Raw genomic sequence first — 13,307 nt, forward strand, 5'->3', positions numbered from 1 at the left:
TTTCCAAGAGATCTTAACATATGGGACACAACTTGCCCACCTGAAAATATACTTTCCTCCTTCTGTGCCCCCCTGAGTTTTCTTTCTGGTGCCACCAGAGTCAGGAAAGAAGTGTGTCGATTCTACGCTTCATTCTCATCTTTGCCTTGCTACGCTTCATTTTGCCGGGAACGGTATGAAGATTCGGACCGCCCCACCATTAGACAGAATGAAACCATCGCCTCAGGCGGATGATTTGGGGTGCCACCAAAAAAGCTCATCCAAATGGTTCATTATTTAATGTTGCAGTAGTAGTGCTGTAGTAGCAGTAGTAGTAGTTTTCCTGCCAAGGAGGGGGAAGAAGCAGTTGTGGAGGAATTTGTGGAGGAATTTGCCTCCTCAGGTGCCAAAACAACACATTGACGCAGGGCGTTCGTTTGCTGCCTGGACCTTAGGCGGCGAAACGTTTTGAGCAGATTCCGACTTGCGCCTCCTTGATTCCTGTCAGACAGTCGCCTGCGCTCGGCTTCTTAAAAGTCTCTGGAGCGGCGGCCCCGCCTGCCTGCCTGCCTCGCTCAAGGAGCGAAGGAAGAAGCCGCCAGGCCGCGCGCGCGCCGAGGGAGCCCAAAGGGCAGGGCGGGGCCTCAGTCCAAGCGCGGAGCCCGGGAGCAGCGCGACGCAGCCGCTTTCGTCGCTCTGGGCTCCTCGGAGGCGACCATGGCTGCCGCTCGAGTCCTCGGGAGACTTCGCGCCTTGCAACCGGTCGTGCAGGCGCCGCCGCTGTTTCTGCGCGCTTCGCAGGGGGCAGCCCGGAGCGGCGTCTGCCTTGGCCCCCGAGCTGCGCACACCAACACCGGCGGTAGTTGCTCGGAGCTGGCTGGGCGGCAGAGGGGTGCGGGGGTGGGGGTTGCGTCTCCCTACGGGGCTTCCCGGCCTCACGGGGAGGGGGCGGGGGCGGTGCTCCTTCGGTTGCTGCTTAGTGGCAGCTCGAGGCGATTGGTCAGGTGCTCCGTATGCATGACTTAAGAGTTTATTTAATTATAGCAACAGTAAATTACCCGGGTTTATTCGTTAGGGAGACGAGTTGCAGTGCAAAGGAAGGACAACGTGTGCGTGTGCACAGAGCAAAACAAAGTGGGAATGGGTGATATCATCTTGAAGTGGTAGAATAGGCTATACTACTTGAGGCTACAAGTCATACCAGTGTGATTTTAAAAACCACAGTTTTTAAACAAATTATAGGTATAAAATTAGCGCCACAGAGAGGCTAGCTGGTATATTAAAAAGGTAAAGGGACCCCTGACCATTAGGTCCAGTCGTGACCGACTCTGGGGCTGCGCGCTCATCTCGCACTATTGGCCGAGGGAGCCAGCGTATAGCTTCCGGGTCATGTGGCCAGCATGACAAAGCCGCTTCCGGCAAACCAGAGCAGCACATGGAAACGCCGTTTACCTTCCCGCTATAGCGGTTCCAATTTATCTACTTGCATTTTGACGTGCTTTCGAACTGCTAGGTTGGCAGGAGCTGGGACCAAGCAACGGGAGCTCACCCCGTCACAGGGATTCGAACCGCCGACCTTCTGATCAGCAAGCCCTAGGCTCAGTGGTTTAACCACAGCGCCACCTGGGTCCCTTGGTATATTACATTGGTGTATTAGAAGTTTTTGGTTCGTTTATTTACTTGCACAGATTATTATTATTCTTAAGTATGGGAGCACTCAGACCCAGTACTTCACTTGTCATTTGCAGCCCGGAGCAGTTCAAATCATCCCAGCATCTCATTCTGCTGCTTGTGTAGATCAAGCCTCTGTTTAGTCACACAATTGCATTGTTTCACTGATACAGTCCCTGGAATGGGCCTAGTTTTGTCCTTTCACATTCTGGGGGAGCCAGAATGGGCACCAGTTCCTGAATATTGGGATGTGGACCATGGAGTGACAAGTTCTGCTTGTTTTTGGTTGCCCATTAAATCACTTGGGCAAATAACTAGATTTCGGACTCATGTTTTCCATTTGCAAAATGAAGGCAACTGTAAAATACTTCATTGTGTTTTAATGAGGACAAGCAAGATGGTGTGTATATATATATATATATATATTTAAATAATGTTTTTAAATAGATTCCCCCCCCCCTCATTTTCACTGTGCCAGTTCCAGGCTATCGTAGCTTAGGGGTCTGAGGATTTAACCCCTTTGGGGATCTGTTGGCCCTGAAACACTAGCCATCACTAGACAGTTTCCCATCCACCAGGGCTAAGCTGGATCCATCACACTGGATCTATTTCTAGCAGTGCAACACATCATCCTGGCAAGTTAGAATTGTGCTCTTAGCTTTGCCAAATGCTGCTGGTGTGCAACATGCCAGGCAGCTTAATATGCTTAACCCAGTCAGGCACAGTAGTCATTCTCTGCAACAAATGCAGGTCAGTTTGCGAGCTTTCAAGTAAAATTGTGTGCACCAGGAAGATGGAAAATGGTGGTTTAGAAGCAACCTGTGTGTTGCAGGATTGATGAGGCCTCTGGGAGATGGAAGAGCTGTCAGTTCGTCAAGGGTGATATGATGTTTATTTGAAACCACTTTCTTTACAAAGATTCCCCACCCCTTTAACTGTATGCAATATCTTTGTTATTGTTCTCAAGGCTCCATTAAACAACTCCTCCATGAATATAAGCCTTTGACCATTTCCTAGTAAATGCCACCGCTGTGGAATGACGCTTCTCTCTCAGCAGCTGTTCTAAGTGACTTGTATTTCAGCAACTTGTCAGCTGTAATTGCAGGCCTTCATGTATCGCCTTCTCTTGGCTCTGGATGTAATTACTGTTAGCCTTCTGGTGCAATCTGGCATATAGAAATTTGTTCTGCGCACAGTGGCTTATACCTGTTGGTTGCATTTCTTGTTCTTCCACCTTTCTAGATAAAGATGTGGGCTCTTTGACAAGATACGATGAGTCGAGTGTTACTACTGACTGGCAAAAGAAGTTGACTCCTGAGCAGTTTTATGCCACCAGGGAAAAAGGAACTGAACTGGTAAGCCAAGAGTTTGAATATACATTTTACCTGCTTGGAAACTATTACATGTAGACACACATTGCACAACTATTCCTTTTGGCTCTGTTCAGGATCTCAACCAGCAACCCCCAAGTAGAATCAATCTCAGGGTGGCTTGCATTAGGCAGCAGATGTAAACAGTGCTGCCTGCAAGCCCTGCTGCCACTTGAGCCAGTGGCAAACGGTGCCGCTTGGCTGCCTGGAGCAGCACCCCCTGGGGCGGGGCATCGCTCCACAGCACGCATGCGTCATGATGTCACGATGCACGTGCCAGGATGAACGGTGCATGCACAGTCTTTCCAGGCTGGCGCTGCTGCTCCCGCGGCAACCTTACAATCCGCCGAGCAAGCGGCAACAGCATGTGTAAGGTTGCCCCGTCCGTGCTGCTTTTTGCACGCGGCAGCCTTACAAGTTGCTACTCGTAAGGTTGCCACGGGAGCAGCAGCGTCAGCCCAGATGGACTGCACATGTCTGCACATACGCAGTCCATCCGGGTTGGCGCTGCTGCTCTGCTCGGCCGGCGTGCTCTGCTTCTGCCCAAGCAGGAAGAAGGAGAGCACACTATGGAGTGGGTTGCCAGGCGCCACCGGTGCCAGCAAACCACAAGCAAGCCGCGGAGCGAGGTTTTTTTAAAAAGCCTCGCTCTGCAGCTTGCTCGCGGTTTGCCAGCGCTGCCACTCCCCGACAACCTGCTCCGTAGCCGCTGACGTCCCTCTCTGGCCCGCCCCTCGCTTCTGCCCGAGCAGGAAGAAGCAGAGCGCGCTACAGAGTAGGTTGCCGGCACAACATCGGGCTGTCTCCGCGATGGCGGTCGCGCCGCGGCGGCCGTCATTGGTGGAGGGTGGGGAGGGGCCAGGGTTGCTGCCCCCTGCCAGAGTGCTGCCTGGGGCGCCCCGCCCCCATCGCCCCTCCCTTGCTACGCGCCTGACCTGGGCACTCCTAATTGCATTGGCAGTGCTAGGGCTTTACCTCTCCTGCACTTGATGTCCCAGGACATCAGATGAGTGACAGGTGGGCATGGCTGGCCGAAAACAGCCATGCAAGTCAAATTTGCCAGCCTGGCAGGCCTAATTTTTTCCTGCAGGCTGAAATTTCCCCACTTCATAATAGATAAAATAGATAGACCTCTTCTTCTTACATGACGAATTCCGTTTTTAAAGGCATCATCACAAATTGTGGCAGGATGACCACATACTTGAACCTGTTAAGATTCTGATCCTTAGTTTGGTTACCCCCAGGAGAGTAAAAGGTGGGAATGAAACTTCTCAGGGTGACAAAGAGACATGCAGGTTGAATATCCATGTTACACTGGGAATTCCCTCATATGAGCCTGCTTGATGTTTGGTTTTTCAAGCTGACTTGGGTTGGAGGTGGGTGGGAAAGATGGCTAAGAACTAAAATATTAACAATGCATATTTGAAGCCTTTTAGTGGAATCCATCTGACTAACACAGAGCCTGGGATGTACCACTGCCTATGCTGCAATGCTGCGCTGTTCAGGTAGGAGTCTAATTGCAATATACTTTAGTTTTTTTCAAATTTACATGTGTATATCTGTCTGACTCAGGTACATAATGCTTTCCCTTCATGACAAACTAGTGAGGGTACGTTAGGCTGAGAGAGAGCAACTGGGCCAAAGTCACCTATTGAACTTCACGGCTGGATTTGAACCTGTGCTGCCCAGCTCTAAGGGTGCATCTACATGCAGCAGTGAGGAGACCATGATTCAGATCAGGGCTGCAACACTGGAGGAGGACATTTCCCCACTGCAGAATATTACCAGTTAAAATTCCCCCAACACTGCTATTTGTCCATTCAGGGAGAGAGCCTTTTCAGTCATCTCCCCACTTACAGAATACTTTTCCCCATGGGGCTCACCTGACACTAGTATTAATACATTTTAGTGCCAGGTTAAAACATTCCTATACTGCCAGGCATTTGACTTTGTATATTATTAGCGGATTAAGTTTTAGTTCAACATCTGTTGATTGGTTTTTGTGTCAGTGGTGACTAAGCACCTTTTTTTTGGTCTGGTGAGTAGTTTTATTATTTATTTTACCGTTTACATTGTTGTATCATTGTCTAATTCTTTTATACGTTTGTACGTTCTTTGTAAGATCCTTGAGATTATTTTTATAGAAAGCTGATTAAAATTTAGTAAATAATAATAATAATCGTACTGTGATCTATGTAGGATAAGACCCTGGAAACTGTCTCAAACAATGATAGCTAAAGTGGTACTCTCCAAATGCCTTGGACTCTAATGCCAAACAGTCCCTACCAGCAAAGGCAATAGTCACGGATGATGGAAGTTGTAGTCCACAACATCTGGACAGCCCCAGGTTGGCTCCTTCTAGTCTGGAACCTTTAACTAGTACAGAACTCTCCCTTTTGACTGCAGGGAGCAGCATAAAGCACAATAGACTGCTATCTCCCATCGGCTCTGACTGCTTAGGTGTTTGAGCGCCTGGTCTGAGCTGCTGGATATTATTACCTGTTCTCACAACCTGCTGCAAGTAGAAATAAGACCCACATTCAGATTATTGGAAGGAGTCTCCTCCCTAGCTGTATTGTGTTTACTGCTGAACTGTGGGCAAAAGCAAGAGCTGCCCCTTGAGAAGCATCCTAATCTCTGAGCATGCCAAGTGTTTCTGCAGGGTATGTAGGTTACTGCTTTCTCCTGTGAAGAATTCACTAAGGATTAGGAATACATGGAACATAAGCCTCAGGTTTTATAGATAGCAAATCACAGGATTGAAATGGAACATCAAACCTCAGTCCAGTCATAAAAAGGGCCATACTTCTTAAAATCATCTCAACTACATTTGGGACAACTAAAACGCAGATCAAAGTAAATAACATATGTTGAAGGAATGGTGTATTAAGGGCTAATCTAACACACATGTTTGGGGAATGTCCATTCATCCACAAATGCTCTGGTGAACTACTTCAAAGAACAAATAGAATTTTGAGCAGCAGCATTTTGGTGGCTACTAACATGTTTCTAGCAGACTAAGCAGCGTACTTATGAATAAAACGCACAGGGACAGTTGTGGCGGGGAGCTATTTTAATAGAGCAGAAAATTGGCAAGGTTGTTGGGGTTGGGTTTTTTTTTTTTACAGTGAGAAAATGTAGACCTGATGTAGAAGACACAGTGAACAAGGCAATTTTAAACACCTGTTTGAAAAGCCATAGTCAATGGAGAGAGTACAATTGCACTGGTCCCAATCCAGTGGTAGTTCTCATGCAGCAGTGAGCTGTTCCCACTGCTTTACATAAGAAGAGCCTGCTGGATCAGGCCAGTGGCCCATCTAGTCCTGCAACCTGTTCTCATAGCAGCCGACATGCAGAACACCCACAAGCAGGATCTGAGCGCAGCAACACTCTCCCCTTCTGCAGTTTCCAACAACTGGCATTCAGAAACATTACTGCTCCTGACTTCCTTTGCATAAGAAATCTCTGCTCTTGTGCAGAGGCCCTGTTTAACCCTTAAATTGCACACTGAATGATCCCTGCTATTGCACTTTCAGTAGTTCAAAGTGGATCTCTGACAGACTTGTGAGCTTCTCTCCCCTGCATTTTACATTGTAAGATGGAAAAACGGCAAGGAGTCCCTCTTGTGGCACTTTCAAAGACTAACACATTTACTGTGGCATAGGGTATGGGTTTTTTTGGACCAGGTCCGCCTTTCTTAGAAGATTTGTTTTTATATGCTTTTTACTGTTGTTTTATTGGTTTTAGGTTCTGCTTTAGTTGTAATGGCATTGTCTGTTTTCATACACTACAGTGGTACCTCGGGACAGGTTAGGAACTTAATTCGTTCTGGAGGTCCGTTCTTAACCTGAAACTGTTCTTAACCTGAGGTACCACTTTAGCTAATAGGGCCTCCCGCTGCCACCGTACAATTTCTGTTCTCATCCTGAGGCAAAGTTCTTAACCCGAGGTACTATTTCTGGGTTAGCAGAGTCTGTAACCTGAAGTGTCTGTAACCTGAAGCATCTGTAACCCGAGATACCACTGTATTTATACATTTTTAAAATAGTAAGAAGTTTATAAATGTTTTTCAATAACTGAAGATGGAGAAAGAGACACTTTTCACGTGGATGTCTACTTTCTCTGATTTTCTTTCTTTGGTTTTAGAACAGTGCTGATTTTGCCTGGTTTCTACACCTTCGTCCAGGAGTTTGCAAGTGTGGCTGGACTAGGCATATCAGACATTTTTACAAAGTTCCTACTTAATCAGGGTACACCAAAAATGTATTTGTCTGATTGAAACAGGATGCAATTTCCCACCTGAATGTTTCTTGATAGATCCGTATTTCTGAAAGTATGAATACAAAAAGTTTTTATTTTGATAAACCATGGTTGCTAAAAATGTAAACATCTATGTTTAATTGGAAGACATAGACATGTTTTGTTTGTTTCTTTGAACTTTTCATGTGTTCTGTTCCTTAAAGGTATATGTGGGCAACAGCATGAATATCCTTGTGTAAGTCTTACTGAGCTCAGTGGTGCTTATTCCTATGCAAGTGGGTACAGGATTGGAGCCTCAGAAACTTTGGACACAGTCCAGTCAAAGCTGCACAGGCTTAAGGCTATAGTGCTAAACTCACTCACTAACAAATACATCCAATAGAAATCTTTTGTACTTACTTATGAGTTACTATGCTTAGTTCATGCTGTGGTTCACTGGTTTTAATGGAGAAATCAAGCATAGGGTTAAAGTCCTCACTGAAATCAATGGGCTTCAGAAGTCCTTAGGTTTTGGTTGAATTCCTCTCCCTCCTTCATCTATTTTATTTAAAAAAAAACATGGGCTATAAATAATCCTGGGACTCAACTAGACTGGTAAAGAAAAGGTGATTTATATGTGATATAACATTGTACCACCAGATGACGATGTGGAGTCCCGTTTTTCTCTACCTGTTTTCCCTTGTCTAAATTTACAACGATTTAAACAGAAACACTTCTTTGATGTGTCTAAATCCAGCCCTGATTATTTCCAAACCGAACATCCATCTATTTAAAAGCTAAACTTCATCTTTTTAGCTTTCAATTGAAGGATATTCACGTGTGATACAAGATTGCCTTTTTAATAATGCAGTTACGGTTGTCAGCATTTTCATCCACCTGCCCACCCCCTTAATATTCTTAAGAGGGTCTCTTCTCCAGTCTTCAGAGAGTAGCTGGAAGTGGGGAGGCAGAAAAAGGTCCTCCTTTCCTTCCACTCTGCAGTTTTAATCTGAAATCTTAGGCACAGTACTGGGCCAAGCTCAGAAACTGCTCGCGCTAATGAAATTCCCTGTCACAAAATACGCTTAGAACAATGGGAGTTTTGAACACTGCTACTGCCGTCTTTGGGGTGGGGAGAAAAGAACAAGATAAAAAGGCTGTGCTACTTTCTTGCTTATAGGTGAGAGATAAATTTAGTGATAGATTCCCTTCATCTATCACCTATCTATCTATCTATCTATATCATCCTGTGTGTGTGCGCGCGTGCGTGCGAGCGTGCATGTGTGTATGTGCACCCCAAGCCTTCATTAATATGCAACTTTGCTGTCCTTTATAGCTCAGAAACAAAATATGATTCTGGCACAGGGTGGCCATCCTTTTCAGAAGCATATGGGACGCGTGGCACAGATGAAAGCAATACTAATATATTGAGACGTCCTGATAATTCACTAGGAACAAGCAGCACGGAAGTCATCTGCAAACAGGTACACCTCCCTTAAAGAAAGCATATAAAGTTCCTGAAATGCAAGTCTGTTATTCTATATGTGTCACAAAAAGCGAAGTGTAGCCGCATTAATACAACTAAATACACTTTCACGAATCATGAAATTAGCCCCAGGTAGTGGACCTAATGTATGAACTTCTGGGGCAAATCTAAAAAGGTAAAGGACCCCTGACAGATAAGTCCAGTCGCAGATGACTCTGCGGTTGCGGCACTCATCTCGCTTTACAGGCCAAGGGAGCTGGCATTTATCCACAGACAGCTTTCCGGGTCATGTGGCCAGCATGACTAAGCCGCTTCTGGCGCAATGGAACACTGAAACCAGAGCAGCGCACGGAAACGCCGTTTACCTTCCCACCAGAGTGGTACCTATTTATCTACGTGCACTTTTTTTTGGCATGCTTTCGAACTGCTAGGTGGGCAGGAGCTGGGACCGAGCAACGGGAGCTCGCCCTGTCGCGGGGATTCAAACCGCCAACCTTCTGATTGGCAAGCCCAAGAAACTCAGTGGTTTAGACCACTACAACACAATAAGATAAGATAAGATATCTTTATTGTCATTGTCCCCTTGCAGGAACAACGAAATTACTCGGTTGCTACATCCACTCAGATAAAGCATTCCGCATAATCCAAAATTACAAAACCTAATTAAAAACAGTAAATATAATACAAAATAACAACTAAAATAAGATGACTTCAAAGTCCAGACTTTCCATTTAAGGCCAAAATCACTCTAGAGAAGAAACTGTTCCTGAGACGGCTCGTTCTTGCCTGCATTGTTGTATATCTCCGTCCCGATGGCAGGAGCTCAAAGAAATGGTGACCAGGGTGCATTGGATCTCTTGATATGTCTAGTGCTTTTCTATGGCACCTGGTGGTGTAGACTTGTTCTAAGGTGGAGAGTGAGCAGCCAATAATGCTCTCTGCTGTTTTAATAATTCTGCACAGCCCTGCTCTATCCTGAGAAGTACAGCTTCCGTACCACACACATAAACTATACATGAGCACGCTCTGTATGGCACAGTGATAGAAGGCAAGCAGCAGCTTTTGTGGAAGATGGTTTTTCCTTAAAATTCTCAAAAAATACAGTCTCTGTTGCGCCTTCTTCACAAGCCCCCTTGTATGAACACTCCAGGACAGATCCTCCTGTAACTCAATGCCTAGAAATCTAAACGTTGTTACCCTCTCCACACAAATTCCGTCAATCAAAAGTGGCTGGACCTTGTTCCTCTACACAACATTAGTGGTCTCATTGAACTGAGTAGGACTTACTTCTGAGTTGACATGCATAGGATTGTGCCGCACTCTGGTGCACATTTCCAATGGGAATAAGCCCGATTAAATACAAGAATATTTACCTCTGAGTAAATATGCAAAAGAGGGACCCAGGTGGCGCTGTGGTTAAACCACTGAGCCTAGGGCTTGCTGATCAGAAGGTCAGCGGTTCGAATCCCTGTGACGGGGTGAGTTTTCGTTGCTTGGTCCCAGCTCCTGCCAACCTAGCAGTTCAAAAGCACGTCAAAATGCAAGTAGATAAATAGGAACCGCTACAGCGGGAAGGTAAACGGCGTTTCCGTGTGCTGCTCTGGTTTGCCAGAAGCAGCTTTGTCATGCTGGCCACATGACCTGGAAGCTATATGCTGGCTCCCTCGGCCAATAATGCAAGATGAGCACGCAACCTAATGGTCAGGGGTCCCTTTACCTTTAAATATGCAAAGGATCAGGCTGCACATGTGAGACAGTTGTATGATGAGTGGATGGGAAAGCTGACCTTACAAAAGTTGAAGGAAAATTTATAGATCTGCCCTTTGGGTGATTATACTCATAGAATCTGCATCAGAAGTCCCAGTGGATTTCCTGACTGACTTACAAATTTAACAATGGTACTGTATTCTGATTGGAATGAGGGCATTTCCCCTCCCCTCCCCCAATATTATCAACTGATTTTAAAGTGGTGTTCTCAGTAAGAATGTTTTTTTTGCACAGAAAACCATCTTATTAGCACTAAGGTATCTTTTCCACAGAAAGCTTACCCAGGAGAGGCCACACTTTACACCTGGGGCATTTACATGCATGCAAACACAAGCACACTAAAATGAGTGGGCTTTGGAAGTTGGCTCTAAATACAGAAGGTATTGCTTATATGGCAGTTGCAGACTTAATTGGCCCCTTTGGCTATGAAATCAGACTATTTAATTTATGTAGATACGCTTTAATTTAAGGAACTGGCACTGCAACTAAGTCTGTTATTCTCTTGCAGTGCGATGCCCATCTGGGCCATGTGTTCGACGATGGTCCCGAGCCATCTGGGCAGAGGTTCTGCATCAACAGTGTTGCATTAACATTTAAACCAAGCTCCAAGCAGTGAGACTTTCCTCTTTATAACCTGTGCATTTGATACCACTTTGATGCTCAGATCTCCTTTGCCGCAGAGGGCCACTTTGAAATTGTATCGGGAGCCAGGTGCCTGTGCCTATTTTGTGTATACATAGTGATGGTAATTAATGAAAATGCATGTGGAAGGACGCCAAACCACTGATGTGAGATGTGCTGCTCTTATTCTGTGATGGAATAGACTCATCTAAGGTGGCCAGGCTAGTCTGGAGACCTGTGTGCACTGCTTATGTGGATGCAGAGCTCTTCTGCATGTAGGCAGTTCCATTAAATCCAGCACAGACAGCATATCTATACATACAAATTTAATTTACATGCTGCATTTTTTATTTAAAAAATAGTTGATTTCCTAGTTGTTAATAAGTGAAGCAATCAATTACAGTGGAACCTCGGTTCTTGAACCTCTCCGTTCCTGAATGTTTCAGCTCCCAAACGTCAAAATCCCAGAATGTTCCAGTTTTTGAACATTCCTTGGAACCTGAACATCTGATATGGCTTCCGATCTGCAAAAAGCTAGCTGTCAGCCAACTGGAAGCCACACCTCAGAATTCGAACGTTTCAGAAAGCGAGCGTCCTTCCAGAATGGATTACATTCAATTTCCGAGGTTCCACTGTACATGCAGATCACATGCACCAATTTATAAAAAGGAAATACAGGAGCCTTGTACGTGCCTCTTGAGTATAATGTAAATTAAATTATAAAATAATTTTAAAATGAGTGCTCATTGTTGGAGAGAAAGGCCACATTTTGTGTTACATTGGCGCAACCGACTCACTATGCCATTTCCAAGACAAGGATTTGCTAAAGAGGACTCCCAAGACATCTGAAGGAGTGAGTTTGCTCTCTATTTCATGTTGGTGCAAACTCCATTTATTTCTAGAGCTGCGTTTTCCAAAAACAATTATTTTAGTAGTTTACTATGAGGCTTTCCTGTTTACAGCACAAACCAAAAGCCACAAGTAGATTTTTAAGACCCAGATGGGAAAGCATAAGTAGCACTATGTCGTCTGCATATATCAGACAACACACCTTCCTGATTCTAATTGCTGGAGTGAGGAACTACATCATTAATGTGAAAATTAAAAAGCGTAGGGGCCAAAATCATGAGATGAATTTAGAAAGCATGATATTTGAAACCAACGAAGCTGTGGCACTATTAGCACCTGCCTTCTGACGACTTCACCTTAGGAAAATTCAAATTAAAGGCTACAAGCCACTTCTCCCGCTGTTTCGTTGTTCTGCCGAATGCTGGGGACTTTCTGAAAAATATAAATGTAAATGTTGATATAAAACAGCAGTTCCCCATCTGGCATATTCTGCTGCTGCACCTTTTGTTTGTAGATCTCTGGTAATTTTGGGAGCAGTTTTTATTTCCTACTAGTCTGCATTTTAGATTTTATTAATGGGGGTTGGGATGCATTGCAATTCATAAAATAGTGTGTGATCATTACTTTTTTTTATTTATAAAATTATTCCCTTCTCCCTCAAAAGAAATAATGCAAAACATGAAAGGAGTGTTTACTGCTTCCTGTTGTAAATGCTGGAATAAAATGTTTTGTTCACGATGGTTTTAATTCATTGTTGATGCGAGTCACTTATTAAAAGACAACATAAGGAGGATCAGATGTGGTGCAGTGTGTAGGCAAGTGAGTCAACATAACCACCACCACCCCTACTTCCCTGTCTTTTCTTCAAGCACCAGGATTTTGCTTCCTGGAGGGCAGCACCAATAGAATATACGGCAATGGAATTTTGCAGAATTTGGGCCTTCAGCTTAATCTTAGGAGGTGCTGCTCTCATAAGATCCTGACATTGGCATGGAAGAGCTCATTTGCGCTTAGGCTTGAATCTTTGGTTGCCATGAGCCTCTTGAGGCGATGCAGCTTTAGAAACAGCACCAGTCTCAGGATTTTGTAGGTTGCTGGGGAATAAATAAGACATGACATCAAAAGGAATACTGCAGAGCTGAATGAGGTTCTGAAAAGGGAAATCAAAATGATTTAAGGGGTTGGAACAAGGCCTTATGGGAAAGGTTACTACGTTTCAAGCTTTTTAATTTAGAAAAATGGGTAAGTAAGGAAAGATGCGATAGCAGTGTATAGAATTGTGCATAGATAAAGTGGCTAGGAAGAAGCTTTTCTCATGAGTACCA

At 44.9% G+C, this 13,307-nt stretch overlaps 3 protein-coding genes across 5 annotated transcripts in view; 2 read left to right on the plus strand and 1 right to left on the minus strand.

The window, feature by feature from the left end:
- The window catches only part of PIP4K2A (phosphatidylinositol-5-phosphate 4-kinase type 2 alpha), a 164,747-nt gene extending 164,079 nt beyond the window's left edge, over positions 1–668 (minus strand). For all 3 annotated transcript variants that reach the window (XM_035129618.2, XM_035129621.2, XM_060280824.1), the window contains exon 1: positions 41–668. The gene's annotated coding sequence lies outside the window, so the exon portion shown is untranslated. The remainder of the gene's footprint in view (positions 1–40) is intronic.
- Positions 1–2,943, plus strand: part of ARMC3 (armadillo repeat containing 3) — a 76,713-nt gene extending 73,770 nt beyond the window's left edge. The window contains exon 19 of the mRNA XM_060280823.1: positions 2,893–2,943. Within this exon, the coding sequence (XP_060136806.1) occupies positions 2,893–2,913 (21 nt within the window). The 3' untranslated portion in view covers positions 2,914–2,943. The remainder of the gene's footprint in view (positions 1–2,892) is intronic.
- MSRB2 (methionine sulfoxide reductase B2) lies at positions 650–12,717 on the plus strand. The gene is made up of 5 exons (XM_035129623.2): positions 650–838; positions 2,893–3,005; positions 4,449–4,525; positions 8,596–8,743; positions 11,021–12,717. Exons 1-5 carry the CDS (start codon positions 697–699, stop codon positions 11,126–11,128), a joined length of 588 nt encoding a protein of 195 aa, XP_034985514.1. The 5' UTR covers positions 650–696; the 3' UTR covers positions 11,129–12,717.
- The last annotated feature ends 590 nt before the right edge of the window (positions 12,718–13,307 follow it).

Source organism: Zootoca vivipara, chromosome 12 (genome assembly GCF_963506605.1).
Source record: "Zootoca vivipara chromosome 12, rZooViv1.1, whole genome shotgun sequence".
NCBI classification, from domain to species: Eukaryota; Metazoa; Chordata; class Lepidosauria; order Squamata; family Lacertidae; genus Zootoca; species Zootoca vivipara.